The following is a 19,945-nucleotide window of genomic DNA, read 5'->3' as shown; positions in this document are numbered from 1 at the left end:
TGTTGTAATGCAATATTCCAGTCTGAGTCTTTTTATCTCTTGTAAGTTGGTAAATAATATCCAATAGTACCAAATTGTTTTCTCTATTTGTCCCCAAAAATAGTAGAAAATATATAAAATGTAAAAAAAAAAGACATTTACAACTGACAATAAAACCCAACAGATAACATTATCAACAGCATAAATTGTGTTCTTGCCCTGGGGTATGTTTTTTAGGGTGTGGTCCCTCAGCTTTGGCCTAATAGGTTAGGTGGACAAAATGGTTTCTGTTTCCCTTTTTGAGTTTCAGTGAATGTGATAGTCCCAACAAAACATCATCAGGACCACACCACTTTGGTTCATTCCATTTTACTTTGTGTATGTTTACAAAGACCAAAGACCCTGGTTCCAATCCCAGGTCTTCTGTCGGTGGTTTGCTAGGTGCCCTCTTCTTACTTCATGCACTTGGAGGCAAACTTGTTATTGCAGCATGTGAGATGGCTTTCACATATTCTGACATTTCCTTGGGCACTTTGATAACATTTGGCAATGTTGAATGGACAACAGGCCAGTTCATTGGGCTTCCTGTACAGATTTCATGAGGGCCGAGGAACAAGCCTTGCCTCTCCTGGTTTCTTATCTTTACTAATGCAATTGGCAGTGTATCGACCCAATTGGTCTTTCCTGTGGACATGATTCATGCCATGGTGTTCAGTTGACTCTTTTGACCACCCCTTGGCTCTGGGGATGGTAAACAGTGCCATATTCGAGCTGTATGCCAAGTGTCTCTTCCACTTTCACTTCCAAAAGACTTGTTGGCAGTGGATATTGGCCTGTGTCTATTTTCATTGTTCTTCTGTCCTCGTGTTCACTGCAAACTTGGCAATCATCCACAAAATCTTTGATGGTGTGCCTTTGGTTCGGCCATCATGCAAGACGGCATATTTCATTTATACTTGGTCCATCCCCCAGGGGGTGTGGTCTATTAGTGAGACAGCTGTGTGGTTTGGTGTGTCGTTTGATGATAGTAAGGGTCAATTTTGGAGTTGTTCTTTTACCCTCAGTTACTCTTGACTAGCTTTCAGTACCTGCTTTATTAAGTGATGTTCTGCATGCAGTAGTTTGATTTGGTCTGAAAGCTAAAGCTTAACTTCATTTGCCTTTTCTATGTGTCTCATAAAAATCACAGCTCTTTCTAGGGTTTTGTGCTATGCTGGCTACAAACAAAGAATTGTAGGCAGTGAAGAATATCTGGACCTAGATCTCTTCCTTGCAGCACGCTTCACATAATTTGAGTTTTAACATTCAAAGAAGTTATAAGGGGTGATAGGAAAGTTTTCCCATTGGGTTTTCATTCCTACCTGCATAACCTCATGATCTATTAATGGGTTGAAGGAGAAGCTGATTGTGTAATAAAATCTAAAGATATTTGATTTTGTAGCTTGTTCTGAATTATGTTGAACAATGTTGTTGCCAAAATTTATTTTGTAAGTTTCTTCTGCCAGTTTTAATTGGTTGTAATATTTTTCCTTCGAAAGGCAATTACTGTATGTTTAGCCTCCAAAAGACACTTTTCCCCCTCAAAATTAATCATTATAACTTGTCCGTGATTAGAATGGATCAAGGTAATAAATTTTCTATTTAATTTGCATGATTAATAGAAGGATTACATTAAATAATACAATTCACTCTATCTCATAATTAAAACAAACTGAATAAAGAGCCTCTCAAAACAGCATCCAATAGAGAAACATGAAATATTAAACTAGCTCTGATCGCAACCTACAGCCAACCAAAAATGTATTGAGTTTTACCACAGATATGGATGCATCTATGCACTAAGCAGATGTTTTAAACTGTTTTATTTCAATAAAACAAAGACTACCACTCTCCAGTATGTGTCTACTCTCTTCTATGCCTTGATTGTCCCAAAGGACCACCCACCTGAATTAACTAACCAGTGACACTGAAGCTGCAGAATACCCCCACATTGTCTAACATTAAAGTAATTGAATACAAGAAATCAATTTAAGGTAAGAGTGAGAGGCGAAGCTGAAAAGCCTAAACTGCCATTTGGCATGACACTAATCTTTCATGATCTTTTCTAATCTTCAACAGCATCTGCCATTTTTGCTAGTTCCATATCTGATGCATATCTGATGCAATTTTTGCTAGTTCCATATCTGATGCAATAGATTAGATTAATAGAATACCAAACCTTAAAACTGAAGCCACATAATCAATGACAATTTATTATCACAGGCACATTTTTTTTACACAAAATAATGAATCACATTTACACAATTTCTACAGCTACAACTAAATAGCAATAGTTAAATACTGTATGTACTCACATTGCACATGGTATCATTAAAACTACAGACATGTAGTGTGAAAATAACACTGGTAAACATAAAGAGTCACAATATTTACAGAACAAACATTAACTGGTGATATTCAGCAAAAACAATGCTGTATGCTCATCCATTTGTCAATCAGATACATCATACAATCTGTCATTTAACAGCTGCCACTAAAAAATTCCAGTCTATTAATTTTGGAAAATTATAAAGTAAAAAAGATAAGTCACAAAAGCTAAAGCACAACAAATACATTATCACATAAACTGCAGTTTATCAGTATGGCAGTTACTTCCCATAGCTTAATGAAGTGCACTTCAGCTTTGGCTTATCAACTATCTATCACGCTGTTTTTTTTCCCCCATCTTAATGTCACTAAATATAGGTTACACAGTAAGATAATTGGACAGCCATAGGTAAAGAAGATGGACTGATTCTCTTCTAATTCTTTTTTCAGGACTGTTGTGCAAGTGGATGTGCTAGGCAAGCCAACATCCTGGACAAAAGTCAGTTTAACCTCTTCTGTCTAGTAACATTGTAGTCAAATATGGTGACTTTGCATGACAGAAATATGATATATGCCAGTGGACCTAAAACAGCTTTGAAAAAAACCCAAAAACAAAACTCAAGAAATGTTTAATGGAAAAGGGGAGAATGTAGTGGAAAAACATTGAATTATTGTAAAAATATGTATTTTCTAGTCTCAATTAGACAGAACACATAAACTACATTGTTTAAATCCTAGACTTTATGCGCAAGTATCAAATGATGCTTAGAAATGTATTTTAACTTTGTATATTCCATTAAAGACCTTGGGACTCTTAATATTAAACTAGTCTCACTGTACCATGAATCACCAAGACCTGTGTGTCAAATCCGTGTTCTGATATCACCATTCTTCTACTGCACATTTTCAGTGAGCAGCAGGCTGGTAGGTTTGTTGAAAGACGTTCTGAAGTGTTTCTTGGCTTTTCCTCAGCTTTGCAATTAAACATGAGCTCCCTTATTAAATGGCTTGAAAAAGAAAAGTGAAATCTAATATAATTTGTAATTTATATTTTACAAAACAATGGATAATAATGTTGAAGCCTAGACAGCATTTTATGGGTGAATGCATTTGCATTAAGCCATTAGATGCCCCAACATGGTGACAGTGGTGCGGGTGGTTTCTTTTTCTTTCAAAAGAAGACACCACTGTTGCGGTACAAGTAGCATCAATGGTAAAGATTTTTTTGTTTTTTCTGTGCACCGTTGATCATTGCAAGGATAAAGTATGGCCAGTGGAAGTCGATGATGTTATCAGCTTCTGATGGAACATCTTATATGGCTAAAGTGGAAAAAAAAGATTCAAACGCCATAACTCTTTATTATTCCTGGGCTTTGACATCTATCCTTACTAAATTTTATCCTTTCTTACCCTTAGATCATATGAATACATATTATGTTCTTTTATCAACAAATGGCAAAAAAATATTATCTGTAATTACTTTGATATCAATTATCTTTACTATGCCTGCCATTCTCCACCGCTGCAATTTGTTTTAAATAGAACAATCAAGATGTAGCCGGACTGTAGAAGTTCTGTTTTAACTGAAGGGACTTTACGTCAGCTTCAAAATCAAGTCGTTTGCCACAAAGGGCTTTAAGAGTGACAAAAGAATACATTTAGAGATTGTTAATGAGACAAAAATCAACTTCTACCAGAATAATGGCAGAAGAATGTGGAAACAGAAAAAAGAACTCCTCAAGATCCAAAGCATAGCACCTCATCAGTGAAGCAGGAGGCAGTATGTCAGTGGAATCAATTCTCTTATTTAATTGCTGATCGGACTAATAAAAAAATCAGCAGGGTGAATTCTGAAGTGTTCTGCCTAATTTTACCTGTTCATATTCAACCAAATACCTCAGAGCTTGTTAGGAAATGTTTCAGATGGCATGCTCCGCAAAAAGAAAAGTCAATTACATGAACCTGAATTTAGGCGTGCATGCATTTCACTTGCACAGCACTGAAGCACCTGAGTGTAATATTCATTTAAATGGAAGTACAGTAAATCATTTAAACTAAAATAGAGGCAGTCTGCATCAATACATTCCTAAATAATACATTTTAGTGAACCCTTCAACTTCACAGCTGAGCACTGCTTCGATTTCTTAGTTTTTAATTTGAAATTCATTATGGACACATATATAACAAAAGAAAACAAACTGAATCAGTGGCCAAAAAAGATAATTAAAAAAAAAAAAGATGTTTTTTTTTTTGTTTTTTTTTACAACTGTTTATCAATTTTGAATACAGAATGGTGCAAAGTTAACAATACTGGCTATAACATAGACGGCACAGATAGCTGTAGACAAGAATGAAGTTTACGTTAAGATGTAGGTAGCTGTTTTGCGTTTCTCTTTTTAACAAGTAAAGCTATAATGAATTGACTGACATCATCTAGCCCTGAATGGACAAACAGGGTGACTGATGTTTCTTTCATCCAATGGCAAAACTCCACACTGCAGCAATGATGACTGTGCATGTACATAGATACAAACTGTTGTCCTCACAGACAGCACTGATGAACTGTAAGGTTGCATGTGGTAATGCAGACATTTACTGTGCTGCACACAGAGATCCGGTAACATCGCAAAAATATAATACGTGGGATGAATGTAAATATTACTTTAATTCTGAGAGAATCAGTGAGATGTGGACGTTACTCAGAGAAGGGGGGAAACATCCCAAGGTCAGCAAAGTCCTCAATATTGTAGTTGGCTGTTCCCTGGGTTGGATCTCCAGGTATGGGTAACATGTCCTGTAGGGACACAGAGGGTACATTGTGTAGATGTGTTCGTTTTTAGCAGTTAGCAGCTGAAAGGCCCATTGACCTCCTCTGGGTATCTACTGTTACCTGGAAGACTTCTGTCTGACTTGGGTTGGGGTGTGTGTGCTGTTCTCCAGTGGGTTGGGAGTGATGCTGGTTCTGCCACTGTGACCACACCTCACTGGGACGACCCTGGAACTGAGTTCCACTCTGACTGCTCTCGCCAGACACATCTGCAGACATTAATGCCATCACAATTATAGAGGAAACCTTTCTGTTTGTTATTTGTCATTTTTATCTATAAATTCTAACCTTTTAAGTGCTTAAAACTTTCACACTGAACTCTATCGAAGAGGTTGGTTATCTATTGAATGATCTGAATCGCTAAACACCATCATACAAAAATACAATGCTTTACGCTTCCTGGTTTAATTTTTTTTTTAATTATATTTAGTTTTTTTACACACAAAAATATTTCAGATAATCACACAAATGTTAGAAGATAACCTGAGTAAACATAACATCTTCCTAAATGCTGATATTATTTATTATGGAGGGAAAAAACCAAACCCATTTGGCCCAATTAAAGTGTAATTGCCCCTTGACCCTATTAATGGGTTTAGCCACCCTAGGTGGCTGTAAGTAGCATTGAGTGGCTCTTTACATGTCCAATTAGTCCACAGTTAAAATGTCTGTATTTTAGTGACTAATCCAACAGTATTGAATTCTTCACCAGTTGCTAAGCATGAAATTGTCACAACTTTTTCAAAGCAGGTAACTTCCTGTCACCAGTTGCTGGTGCTATAAGCATGAGTCAATAGTGGTGCATAGGTCTACCTAGGTCTACCCAGCCGGCCATCAGCAGGAGGGTCCTCCTACATGAGCCTGGTCCTGCTCAAGGTTTCTTCCTGTTAAAGGGGAGTTTTTTCTTGCCACTGTTGCTTGTTGGGGGTCAGGCCCTGTAAAGCGCCTAGTGTCACAGCTGTGGGCAATCCCGCCTGTGTGTCCTCGCTCACTCCGCGCACCTGGGGCGAATCAGTAATCAAGAGCCCTTATAGTTCCCTGCGCTACGCTGCCTCCCTGCCAGATTGTCCTCTGTGTTCCACATGACTCTCCAGTGTTTTCCTGCCTGCCTGTTTCTGACGACTCTGTTCCCCGGAATATCCTGTCTGCCTTCGGTTCCTGATAATAAAGCTGTGTTCAACCGAACTCTGGTGTCGCTTTTGGGTTCTCGTCTGCTGCCTGACAGCCCAGAAACAATTCTAATTGTAACAGATGCTATATAAAGATTGATTGATTGATTGATTGATTGATTGATTGATTGATTGATTGATTGATTGATTGATTGATTGATTGATTGATTGATTGATTGATTGATTGATGGATGGATGGATGGATGGATGGATGATAGGTCAACATTAAGGGACAACGTGGAAGTGCTCTTTCTTTCTATCTGTTACTGCATTGCCAAAGCATCAGATTGGGACTCGGTAAAGGATTCAGAGTTGGGGGTAAAAAGTATGATCAGGACATCCCTGTATTTTATTGGATAGAAACAGAACTGTGATGACATGCTGACCTGTCCAAGACATTTGAGTCTGTTGATCAAAAGCTGCTATTGATTAGATTGACAGATGTTGATGGAGTGGAGGCTGGTAGAACACAAGATAGAACACAATGTATACATGCAGAGGGTCACAGATAAAAACATTTTGGGAGATTTCTATGTACTGAAATGGAATTTGATTGTGGAATGTAAATTGTATACAAAAGGAGGAAATTGAAATGGTATTTTATTGTGAAATGTAAATTGAGAGCAAAAGGAAGGGTTGAAATGGAAATTTAGGAAGGGTATGGTGGAGACTGGGAGAACAGATGAAGTCCATTTGGTTCCTCATTCATTTACAAGGAAACAAAGGTTGAAAGAGGACTAGCGTCAAACGACTGAGGGGGGGACATCCTCAGTCATTCAACTTCTTGCGCCAGCCGGAACACCTGCTGTGAAGGCACCAAACTCCTGTGGTGCATACAGCGCACACCTACTGTGTTGGCGTCCTGTGTCCTGTGCATGCAGCAAACACATGCTGTGAAGACGTCTGCACCTCAGAGGCGGGCCTTCAACTATATAAGATCAGAACTGTATACATTGAGTAGAGATCTCTCCGCATGCTTCGGTGTGTGTATCCTGACCGACTGACTGGAATAAAACCATCTCCTGCGCAGTAACTTAGATTAATAGTTTTTCTTCTCCAAACGGCTAAAAAACCGCGACAGTACCAAGGTTCAATCTGGCAGTTTGATTATCAAGTTATTTAATCATATTGGTAAACACAGGAATGAGGGAGCAGTTAATGGCTCAGTGGAAAGACATTGGCCTGGCAGGCATGTCCTACCAGGAGGAGACCCTGAGGCAGACCCAAAACACGCAGGAGAGACTATGCTGAGGCTGCCTCTGCAGCCGGATAAGCGAAAGAAGAGAAGATGAGCCAAGTTTTATTTAAGATCACTACGTATTGTTGTGCCCTGTTGTAAATCTGCAATTTATAATGGTGGCCTGTCTTGGCTGGGTCTCATTGGAAAAACAGATTTTATCTCAAGGAATTTCCCAGAGAAATAAAGGATGGATGGATGGATAATCGAAAACCACAGATACAGAGTGATGTCCACTAAAGATTAATGACTAGAGTCAGTTAATAGTAAGTGAAAGCTCACCAAAAGCTGTACTGCGGTTTGTCAGTCCTGAATAGGTGTTGCTGCTCGGAGAGGAAGTGGCTGGAGATGATAGGGGACTGTAAGAGCCTGGATCAGTCTGGTAGCTGTGGCCAGAACCAATACCAAATGGGCTGGACTGGGCTTTAGCGGACTGGAGAGCATAAACACTGGTTAGTGGTTACACAAATGTGCACGCATGCACAATAAATAATACAAAAACTTTTTAAGTAGATTCACATTTAGTTCACTGGCCTGTTCTCTCAGCAGTATCAGGAGGAGCAGGTCATGCTCGGATTCAAAATGAAATAAAATGTATGTCAGACATCCACCCTTAGGATGGCAGCTGAAGATATTTTATATTTAATCTTCTGCATTTATTACCTCCTGCATTTTTCATTAGATATATCTATTGTCTTTTTTCATTTTCATTTCTTTTATTAAGTAAAACCTTTAACAGATATATTTTGCAGAGTGTACATCCAAACCAGTGGAAAATACTTTTTGTGTGGACATTGGTTGCACATGTTTGCTCCAGGCTGCAGCATGCAAACACCCCGTAAGACTGGCCAAATATAAATAAAACATTGAGTAATATTAGCAGTTTTCGGGCCCTTGCAGTTCTTAATTTGCAGTTCTGTACCTGCCCAGAGAAGGGGGGGCGGTTGCCAGACCATGCCACCTGATTTGAGTTGAGCTGTCTTGTGATCTGAGCAAGGTTCTGATTAGATGACCCTGATGCCTGGATTTCATTCACAGCAGGAACATGGATAACCGATGAACTGAGTAGAAAAAACACACAAAACAAAGTTAAAAGCTCATAAATTCATAAATTACATACAAGTAAGTAAATATTCCTGACAATAAGGAATACTGAGTTAAATTTATGTCAATGGTAGAGCCTTCATTGTGAATGAATAAAAAATATACAATAAGGGGTGATTTACAAACATAAAAATGAATCAGAAAATAAAAAGTGTACAGGAAATAGCTCAGCCCACACTTCTTCTCAGCTCTGCTGTTGATGGTGAGATCAGGTGGTTTGTTAATGGGAGTGTGGATGCGATGTATTAGATTGGAAGGGGTATTAAAGTGGTGTAGTTGTAATGGCTTTACCATATTTCAGATGCCACTAGATTAGGGGAATTCAAACAATCCTAGAGAGTGACTTTGGGCCCCCACATTACCTTAGCTGCAAACCTGAAACTCTACATTTCACTGACATTGTGGTAGTCCACTTTAGGGACCTGACTGTACTAATATATACTCCATAAATAGAGAAGCTGAGCTTTACCCAAAGCCTTTGCCACTGTGCCCCTGCTGAAAGGGAGAGCTCTGTGAGTAGAGCTGCTGTCCTCCAGCTGTTGAGGAAGGAGCCATCATCTTTTTATCTCCCGCTATACACAAATGTACAAAAGCAGAGCGTTTGTTAAATCGGAAATTAAAAGCAATAACAGGGTTTCCATAGTTGTATGTATAACTCTTTTTGTACAACTAGAGATACCGGTGTACATCTCAGCAAAGCGAGGATCTCGTTCCTGGGAGAAAAGTGTTTCTGTCTTGTCTGTGTTCTTTACTGCTTCATGGACCCCACTGCTTACGCTAGGCACAGGCACCTAATGAGAATTTGAATGTTTTGATTTTAATGAAAAATTTAGAGCTACATGCAAGTCATAATATTGAAATCTTACTGCAAAATCATAAATAACATTTCTATTATCTATCAATTAATCTAGAGAGAATCTTATCTAAAAATATTAAGATCTGTCTGTAAATTTAACCATGTAATTTGGGGGTTAGGCCCTGGGATTCTGTAAAGCGCCTTGAAACAATTTTGATTGTAAAAGACGCTATGTAAATAAAGATTGATTGATTGAATTTAGCTGTTAATTAGGTTATGGGTCCTTTATTCAACATTTATAGCTAAACTTTAAAGCCAGATGCTGTTGTGGTAACCTGGGAAAGGTCATAAGCAGTCAATCCATCTCTTTGATGAACCTCCAGTTCTGCCTGTTGCTGTTGAAGCTGTCTGCAAATCACAAAAAGACAATAGACAAGCTTCATACACTGTGTATACTGTATGTACACACACACACACACGCACACACACACACACACACACACACACACACACACACACACACACACACACACCAGGCCCTTAGGTACACCTTGCTCGTAAAAAGTTTGACAGCCTTTTGCTTTCAGAACCACCTTATTTCCTCATGGCATTCTTTTAACAAGGTGTTGGGAAAATCCCTCAGAGGTTTTTTTTTTTGTCCATATTAACATGATAGCATCCAGCAGTTCCTGCAGATTTGTCAGCTACATATCTGTGATGCAAATTGCCCACTCCAATACATCCCAAAAGTGCCCTATTGGATTGAGATCTAGTGATTGCAGAGGCCATTGTAGCACAGTGAACTCATTGTCAGGTTCCAGAAACCAGTGTGATAGGGTATGGTCTTTGTTACATGGTGCAATATTCTGCTGGAAGTAGCTACCAGAAGATGGGTACACTGTGATCATAAAGGGATGGATGGGTCTGCAACAGTACTCAGGTAGGCTGCAGCATTGAAACGAAGCTCAGTTGGTGCGAAGAGGCCCAAAGTGTGCCTAGAAAATATCCCCCACACATTACACCACCAGCCTGAACTGTTAATGAAAGGCAGGATGGATCCAAGCTTTCATATTGTTTGCACCAAATTCTGACCCCACCATCTGAATGTCGCAGCTGAAATAGAGGCTTGTCACACAAGGGAACATATTTCATATATCTTTTCAAGTTTGGTGAGCCTGTATGAATTGTAGAGTCACTTATAATGTTAGCTTAGCTGACAGGTGTGACACTCTAATGTAGCCCATTCTCTTCAAGCTTTGTGTGTTGTATATTCAGGGATTGTGTTGTACATTCCTTGGTTGTAACAAATGGTTATTTGAGTTACTCTTGCCCTTTTATATCTGAACGCGTATTCCCATTTTCCTCTGACCTCTCACATCAACATGGTATTTTTGCCCACACAACTGCTACTTATTCTCTTTTCTGGGGCATTCCCTGTAAACATGAGAAATGGCTGTTCAGGAAAAACCCAGTAGCTCAGCAGTTTCTGAAATACTCAGACCGGCCCATCTGGCACCAAGTTGTGGAGGAATATTACTACCCTAGTTCCCTCTAAATTCTAAATTGTAAGGCAGACTTGACCTTTAGTCTCATTTAGTGTCCCGAAGGAGCTACTGAGCTGCTCAGTGACTATATCCAAAGCAAGTCATCTTCCATTTTCCTTATACACCTCTTGGTACAAAATGTCTCATGAGAATTGCTGCTGGCACTTCATGCATGAACTGTCGCTGTGTTGGTAAACTTCAATTCGACACAAGTCATCTGAGTCTCCTGTGTGTCAGTTCATTAACTTGCAGAATGTCCACAATAAAATTAACTTAAATCCTCTTTTTTTGATGCTTCAGTAAGTTGTCCTGATCACATCTACATGCCTAAATGCATTGAGTGGCCATTTTCCCTCAAAAAAGGGGGGAAGTGAAACAGAGCTAAATTTTACACACACATACACAAAATAGATAAATAAATACAAAACCTACTTGATATTAGTGTTGGTGCAGATAATGTACTCTATTTCATCAGAGTAGGGGTTTTGGAAAGTAAAGCTGCTGGTTCGGATCAGCAACCACTCCCTGTTCTTCATTCGGAAACGATACATCACCGAAAGAACTTGACCCTTCAATTTCAACACCTGCACAAGGAAAGGAAATAGCTTCAGTTAATTGAGTAGCAGACCAGAAAAATACTGTACTTTTTGTGTTTTTCATCCCATCACAATAATTTTTCTAGTACCGGTACATTATTTTGGTGGGGTGGGGATAGCACCATCGCTGTGAGCCCAAAAGGGATAACGCAACCAAAATCATTATTTTAGTGATTTACATCACATTGCATGGATCCAGGTAGAATGATGATCAGATAGATAGATAGTGATCGGTCTTCCAAATAAGATCACGAAATACAGTATAAGCATCGGCCTTTCCTTAATTTAAAATATAGTACATCCACTGCAAACAAACAGCATAAAGTAAAAATGTGTTCTCTGCTGTCTTAAATTATTATTTGAGATTATTTCACAAGGACAAGGACCAGGATGTGTCATCAACCAGATTGCTCAGATCAGAATGCATTCTTTGTGGAATGGGTCTTCTCAGAAGGGATTTAATCTTTTTATTTTGTATTGCAATGTGTCTCAAGCCAAACACGCTAGGATGAGACAGCTGATGGCAGTCCTGGAAATGGCTCCAAAGGCTGAAAATGGGGGTCAGGATGATAGAGCATCCATTAATATCTAAAAAAGCTTCAACCTCCTGAAGCAGCTCCCTAGCTGCCATTTCCATCAGCTCTATGTTATTGCCAATGAGTTGGAGGAGGTTTGGGGTAGAAATCATTGATGACCTCAGAACACACCAAGTTTTATTTTTTCAGTTCCTTTTAGTAAGATATCCTGTTGACAGAATGTAATAAAACAACCAAATTGACTCAATGGTTCACCTGTGATCTAGGATCTGTCTGCTGGGTGTCTATTTGGTTTGATATTGTTGTCCTCTTTTGCCCTTCTCCCTTTTCCTTATCATCCCCACATAGTTCAGTCAATCTCTCCATTCCACTGTTTCGGGTACTATATTAGGTCAAGTCAGAATAGAAAAAACTAATTTCTGTTCCTGTATTTGCACTTTTGTGATGGTTTTTTACAAAATCTAAGGAAGTAAAACGTATATACCTCCCTCTAAAAGAACTGACCAACCTCAACAAAAGTCAAGCTAGTTGATCACCGATCACCGAAGGCATGTGGATGCATGTCATGTGTCTGTAGTATTAACAACAGCTCCACTCTCCGACTACTGTTACAATACAGAGTTCAGTTAAATCATTATCATTTACAAATGCACGGGGTCTGTTTAAATCTGCCTAGAGCTGTCCTCACAAGACACCTATGACCACACTGAAGGAGTAAATAGCTTCAATGGCTTGAATGGGAAGAACTGTACATGAAATAACCAGCATACCTGTTGGAAACCTTCTCTCAAATGACTCTGGTCCTCAGGATGGCAAAATTCCAAGACATCTTTCCCCAGCAGGTCCTAAGGACAGTTAATCAGTTAGTTAGTAAAGATTGCAGGGTTGTCTTAATGATCACATCACTCACACACTCTGTGTGTGAAAACGTGAATGCATCCTCTCAATCTACAGACACCGGTGAATATCCTATCATTTGTTGTTTATGTATTATATAAAATGAGGTATGGCTAGGGTTAGGTTAATAAGTAATTAAATTAGCTAAGTTGTGATGTAAACTTTAAAAAATTCAGTGAACACTGTTTATTTATGTTGTAGCTATGCTGTATGCCTGAATGTAACAACTGGGAGTATAAAAAGTATTTATGAAAATCTCTGGCGAGAGATGGGCTATGCTCTGCTTATTGCAAGGATAATATACTACTGTATATAAATGCTCACATTCTAAAGTCAATTTCAAGCCACCAATTAACCTATTCCCGAATGCATGTAGGATGTGAGAAAGAAAGAAAGAAAGAAAGAAAGAAAGAAAGAAAGAAAGAAAGAAAGAAAGAAAGAAAGAAAGAAAGAAAGAAAGAAAGAAAGAAAGAAAGACAGATTTTTTAGATTTTACACAACCACTTTATTTACACAAATTCACACTCTGTTAAACAACCAGTGCTGACACCAAAATAACTAGAATCAACAAAAACCAGTTACTCTACAAGGAGTTTGTCACTGTCCGATTGGTCCAAAAGTGTCCTTTACAACATTCAAACACACACAAAAAACATTGTCTCTCGCCCGGAACAGAAATGGGCACTGGTCCGACATAGTAGGAGGGAAAAAACGACAGTGGCCTGTCACGCAGGCTCCAGCGGGGGGGGCTCCATCCCTTCCCAGCCAGTCGGCCTACAAGCTGGTGCTGTTGTTGGACAGTTCTCTCAGTTGTTTCCTGGCTTTGCCCATATGTTTCCTCAGCCGGAAGATCTCAGGGTCAGTCAGGTCCGACACCACTCTGTGTTTGATCCAATGGCCGGCTGACTGGATGAAGAGGAGCTTGTCGGGGAAGTAACTCCTCAAATCAGGGCCCCTTCATGCCTTTGGTCTTCGTGAGAAAGTTCTTGATCATGCTCGGGGGGTACAAGTCATCCCTCTCGCTGTCCGCCACCGTGTTCGACAGCTCACTGGCATCGGACATGTACTCTTGGTCGCTGGTATCTGTGGCAGCGGCTGCATACTCCAGCCGTCCAGCTTTTCTGTCACCACCGTCGTTCATTACATTTTTCTGCTTTCTGCGCCGCTTTGCGGGAGCTGGCCGCCATTCAGACACCCCCCCGCTGCCCTCACTTGTACCTGCACCTCCCTCACCCAGCTCACCTGTGCTAACGCTAACCTCACCCTGCTCACCTGTGCTCATTCCTCCCACACCAAGCTCGCCAGCCATTTTCCCTGTTCCACCTGCTCTACGAACAGCGCCACCGCCCTGTTCATGTGGGCGGCGGACTTCACGGAGCTGTGACCGATTTCCTGGCCCACAGCCAGAGCCACCTCCTCCACACTGAGCACGGAGCCCGCTCCCACCTTCACTCCGTGTCTCCGGCTCAACCCGTTCAGGTTGGCGTTCGCCGCCATGACGGCCGCACGCGGTCGGCCGCCCCACAAACTCACACACTCGCTAAACTAAGGAGCAAATAATTAAAAACGAAACGCACAATAAAACAAACTATGTTCACAAGCATTCACGCTCACACAAGAAATAGGAAAAACACGTTTTTTTTTCAGTCTCTCGCTCTCTCTCTCGTTCGCACTCCTTCCACCACCGAAAGAAAGAAAGAAAGATTTATTTTTTATTTTTACACAAACACTTTATTTACAAATTTCACACCACTAACACTAACACAATAGTGACAATAAAGTAAGATAAATAAAATTCAACAAAAAACAGTAACTCCACAAGGAGTTTGTTCAATGTGCAATTAATATTCAACATTCAAAAAAAAGTGCAGTGAGTCTTCTCATGTTCATCGCACACTTGAAATATAGTCTCTCGCCTGGAACAGAAACGGGCACTGGTGTGACATACAGTGATCCATCCTAGAGAGGGAAACGGTGGTGGCTTGTCATGCAGGCTCCAGCGGGGGGGGGCTCCGTCCCTTCCCAGCCGGACAGCCTACAAGCTGGTGCTCTTGCTGGACAGTTCTCTGAGCTGTTTCCTCGTTTTGCCCATGTGCTTCCTTAACCAAAAGATCTCCGGATCGGTCAGGTCCGATGCAGCTCTGTGTTTTATCCAGTGGCTGGCCGAGTGGATGAAGAGGAGCTTGTCGGGGAAATATACCCCCAGGTCAGGGACCCTCATACCTTTGGTCCTTGTAAGGAAAGTCTTGATCATACCTGGGGGGTACAAATCATCCCTCTCACTGTCTACCACTGTGTTTGACAGTTCACTGCCATCAGACATGTACTCCTGGTCACTGTCTGTGGCAGCGGCTGCATCCTCCAGCCGCCCAGCTTCTTTGTCTCCACTGTCCTTGGTGACATTTTTTTGTTTTCTGTGCCGCTTTGCAGGAGCAGGCCTCCATTCAGACACCCCCCCACTGCCCTCACTTGTACCCGCACCTCCCTCGCCCAGCTTACCTGTGCTCACACCCATCTCACCTGTGCTCATTCCTCCCTCACCCAGCTCGCCAGCCACCATCCCTGGCACCCCACGCTCACCTGTCCCCTGCCCCACTTCACCTACCGCTACACCTTGTTCACCTGTTTGACCCATGTCTCCCATCTCTCCTGCCTCACCCAGTTTACTTATTTCACTCATTCCATCACCAGTCTCACCCAACCCGCACAACACTTCAATTTCCACCCCGGTTAAATCCCTTACCTCCCCTGTCTCACCACTCTCTGCAGTCACCTCCACCACCATCTCCACATTTTCATTCTCTCCACTCACCTCAGTCACACGAACACACTCACTCCCTTTTCCCTCCGCCTTCGACTCTATTTGCGCTTCGTCCGGTACAGCGGGGACCTCCTCCACACCACCGACGCCTTGCCGCCGGAACGGGACGCGGGGCCGGGGGTGCCGTGGGGTTGGGCGCGACGGACTCCGCTGCCAGCACGTCCGGGACCGGGCGGCTCGGACAAACCCTGGCGAGATGTCCTTCCTCACCACAGTTGAAACATTTAAGGGCATGTTTCAACTGTGGCGGGGAAGGACATCTCGCCAGAGGTACCAGGAGGTAGCAAATAAAACGTAATCAAAGTCGACTACACGGACGACAAAACGATAATTAAACTCCTCTGCCCTGTTGTTCAGAATCATGTGCACCTGTCTGCGGTGAGACACGTAGTGTCTCAACAATGGCAACCTGCAGCCCGATAGTAATTTTCTAATTGGGGACACCAGTTTCCCATGTCGGGACAGTTCTCTTGCCAGGAACTCATCGCTGATGAATGGTGGCACGTTGGACAAAGTAATCCGTGCCGCCGGGTGCGTCAGCGGAGTCACCTGGACGAACTGCCCCCCCACGGTGATCCCCGTCTCCACCAACCTGTTCGCCTGTTCCACCTGCTCTACGAACAGCGCCACCGCCCTGTTCATGCGGGCAGCGGACTTCATGGAGCTGTGGCCAATTTCCTGGCCCACAGCCAGAGCCACCTCCTCCACACTGAGCACGGAGCCCGCTCCCAGCTTCACTCTGTGTCTCCTGCTCAACCCGTTCAGGTTGGCGTTCGCCGCCATGACGGCCGCACGCGGTCGGCCGCCCCACAAACACACACACACACACTGAATACAAAACACACAAAAAATAAAACTATACTCACTAACATTCACACAGAAAAAGAAACGCGTTTTAACACAATCTCTCCTTCGTTCTCTCTCTCTCCAGCTCACACTCCTTCCACCACCGAAAGAAAGAAAGAAAGAAAGCTTGGTTTACCTGTGGCTGATAGCCGATGACGTTGATGCAGCGCGGATCTACAAAAGTGATGACACCATCTGAGTTGTGACGTGACAGGAACTCTGTTGGCACTGACAGACCATTCATATCCATAGACACTGGAGAACTGGTCACCTAAAGGATATAAAGATTATCTGGCTGGAGTGAACATTGTCATCATACTCTGGACACCTGCCTTTGAATTTAGCCAAAAACAGTGAGATCAACTTGTAAAAATATGAAAGCTTTGCTTTCTAAATTTACTGGCATTCCCAATACACACCTGAAGTCTTCCAATTGCCACCAAGCAGTATTTTCCTGTCTGACTTGCTTCACTGTCTTCATCTGGTATATTCATACCTGAGTAAAGGAATAACGAAGATGTGAGTTGTTAAAATGTCACAATTCATCAGACATTTCTTTGAAACATTTTTTTCCAGTCATTCCTTTCTTTCTTCAAATAAGTTCAGCTAAATTGTTTTCTGCTTATGCACCAAAGATTAGTTTATATAGCCTAATTTATTTTGGAGTTCCCTGGACAGTTGCTAGAGAGCACTTCTTCTCATGACTATGCAACTACAGCAGCTGTTAAATCCTGGAATGAAACAATGCAATCTTTGATTGAGGTAATGGCATGGCTGATCTATACATCAATGTGATTTAGTTATCTTATTTCTATACCAGTCAAATGTTACTGATACTTGTCACCATGATTTTACACAAGAATACCCAAAACTTGTACTAGCCAATAAAATGTAGATCAATGTCATAGTTGTTCCATTTAATCTGGGATGGAAGTAATATAGGGAGTGTTATAGGCACCCATATGTTTGCTGGTGCCAGTTATAGTTATGAGAAAACATACAGTCTTACAAAGATCTCACAAAGTGCTGGATGAGCTCACTGAGGCAGTAGTCGGGGGTCAATCACTTTCACCCTAATCAGTTTCAGCACCGTCTGCAACACCACACATACAGTTGGGGCAACTACAATTGTTGTCTTTGTAGTTGCAGACTAGAGTAGTGGCACTCTTTTTTAAGAAGGGGGACTTGTGAAGTACTTATTTACCAGCAGGGGGCCAGGCTTTTATGTAACCAGTGCAGTGCACCACTGAGTATTGAGCTTCTCCTTCTTTTGAGGGTCCAAGTCCATTCCTGTCAATGAAACAAGCCCATTAGAATGCAGTAGAATGTGCACAATAGTGTTGTCCAATACCAGCCAGTTTAATAGTATTGCATCTGGCTGAGGAAACACGGTTGATACTGCTGGTGAACAAAGACGGTTCCATGGCAACAGGAGTATGGCAGCTAGCGGAAGCTCTTCAAGCTTTTTTGCTTTTTTGACACTTTTGTTTAGAATTTGTTTTGTCCAGAAGGTGAACAAAAATGATGAGACTGTTAATACCTTGCCGCTACCTATCAAGAGTTACAGATATGTTCTTCACTTGCCTTGTTCTTCAATATAAATACATCAAGGAACAGATTTTCCCATGTGATTCATCTGTGAAACATAGCTGCTTTGGTTTTAATAACTTTAATGTAGGCCTACTTGAAATCAGCACTGCAACTGTGTATCGGCAAGTATATCAGTTTGGTATCGGCAAGACAGCGTTTATTTAGTATCAGGAGCAAAATAACTGGATCAGGACAACTGTAGCACTCAGTATTTTAGATTTATAGACTGATAGAATATCAGTTACCGGTATGCCTAAATTGAGAGAATTTTCTAACTAGTGATACTGCTTACCGCTTTAAAGACAAACTGTATGGTTAACAATCTTATATCTGTAGTTATTATTGGAGCTATACTAATGCATATAGTTAGAGCAGGATTGTCTCTGTCTGTCCCCCTGCAATCTCTACCCCCTTCACTCCTCCCCTACCCAGAGCCCCATAAGCCTGGTTTTGCATACGGTTTCTTCCTATTAAGACAGAGTTATCTCAGCAGCACATCTCCTACAAGTTGAATGAGGGATTTTCACTGAAACCAAGTCAGGAAAAAAAACTCCGGTTTTACTGTAGTCGAATTGCATGATTTTATTTGAATCCAAGTAACCATACCTGTATCTCTTCCTCATGTTAGAAAGACGGTTTACAGAGATGTGATCCAAAGGAGCACTACCGCACCTATAGGAAAAAAGAGACAACTAATACATTTGCCCACATTTTTCCTGAATTGCATAGCTATTACACTGCAAATGTTTTCAGTTCATAAACTACCGCTTGTGATATTTTACATATTTCAAATATTCAGTTGTTTATTGATGTTCTAGTCTAACATTTGTTCTATTTCACCCATCTCATTGTTTGTTAGCAGTCAGACCGCTATTCTTGAATTATCAAGTATTAACTTATCAAATAATGTACTTAGCATCATATTGCACTGCAGATTTCATAGAAGGATCTATGATTGACTTAACCTCAGAAATCTGTTGAACAATGCAAACACCTGAAGCCTCCAACTGCGGCCATCACAATACACGGTAGATGTGCATTCTAAGCACTATATTGCCCAATGCACTGTCAAACTGCCAAATTAAAAAATAATGATGCTAGGACCCTAATTGCCCACAACTTCATTGCCATGATTTAGAGGTTTTATTCATATAGCCTGTTGCATGTATTTCAATTGGTACCAGTTACCATAATTTCCAGACTATAAGCCGCTACTTTTTCCTACACTTTAAACACTGCGGCTTGTTCTACGGTGCGGCATATTTATGTATTTATTCTATCGGCCGCTAGGGGCGCTCGAGCAGAAAAGGTAAGTGAGACAGGTGGAATATATGTGTCAAGGAAGACGCAAGTTTAATGTACTTCGCGCTTTGTGAATGAATAAAATTAGCATAAACAGACCCTCATTATGGAAAATACAAGAAGAAATGCATATGACGCAGCTTTCAAGTTAAAAGCAATCGAGCTGGACGATAAAGAAGGCAACAGAGCTGCTGCACGTAAACTTAACATAAATGAATCGATGGTGAGACGCTGGAAACGGCAGCGGGAAGAACTGGAGCAATGTAAAAAGACGAAAAAAGCTTTCAGAGGTAATAAAAGCAGGTGGCCCGAACTGGAAAACATTCTTGAGGAC

At 41.2% G+C, this 19,945-nt stretch overlaps 1 protein-coding gene across 1 annotated transcript in view; it reads right to left on the bottom strand.

Moving 5' to 3' along the window:
• Positions 1 to 2,205: 2,205 nt before the first annotated feature.
• Positions 2,206 to 19,945, bottom strand: part of arnt2 (aryl-hydrocarbon receptor nuclear translocator 2) — a 40,086-nt gene continuing 22,346 nt past the window's right edge. Inside the window, exons 7-19 of the mRNA XM_029845653.1 lie at positions 18,916 to 18,981; positions 17,924 to 18,009; positions 17,139 to 17,215; positions 16,856 to 16,990; positions 12,926 to 13,000; positions 11,456 to 11,607; positions 9,815 to 9,887; positions 9,363 to 9,474; positions 9,153 to 9,255; positions 8,502 to 8,640; positions 7,862 to 8,012; positions 5,237 to 5,382; positions 2,206 to 5,140 (exon numbers count right to left, since the gene is read on the bottom strand). Of these exons, the coding sequence (XP_029701513.1) occupies positions 5,042 to 5,140; positions 5,237 to 5,382; positions 7,862 to 8,012; positions 8,502 to 8,640; positions 9,153 to 9,255; positions 9,363 to 9,474; positions 9,815 to 9,887; positions 11,456 to 11,607; positions 12,926 to 13,000; positions 16,856 to 16,990; positions 17,139 to 17,215; positions 17,924 to 18,009; positions 18,916 to 18,981 (1,414 nt within the window). The 3' untranslated portion in view covers positions 2,206 to 5,041. The remainder of the gene's footprint in view (positions 5,141 to 5,236; positions 5,383 to 7,861; positions 8,013 to 8,501; positions 8,641 to 9,152; positions 9,256 to 9,362; positions 9,475 to 9,814; positions 9,888 to 11,455; positions 11,608 to 12,925; positions 13,001 to 16,855; positions 16,991 to 17,138; positions 17,216 to 17,923; positions 18,010 to 18,915; positions 18,982 to 19,945) is intronic.

The sequence above is a fragment of the Takifugu rubripes genome, chromosome 13 (assembly GCF_901000725.2).
Source record: "Takifugu rubripes chromosome 13, fTakRub1.2, whole genome shotgun sequence".
Taxonomy (NCBI): domain Eukaryota; kingdom Metazoa; phylum Chordata; class Actinopteri; order Tetraodontiformes; family Tetraodontidae; genus Takifugu; species Takifugu rubripes.
Note: the sequence above shows the minus strand (reverse complement) of the source record. Positions and strands in the feature narration are given on the sequence as shown.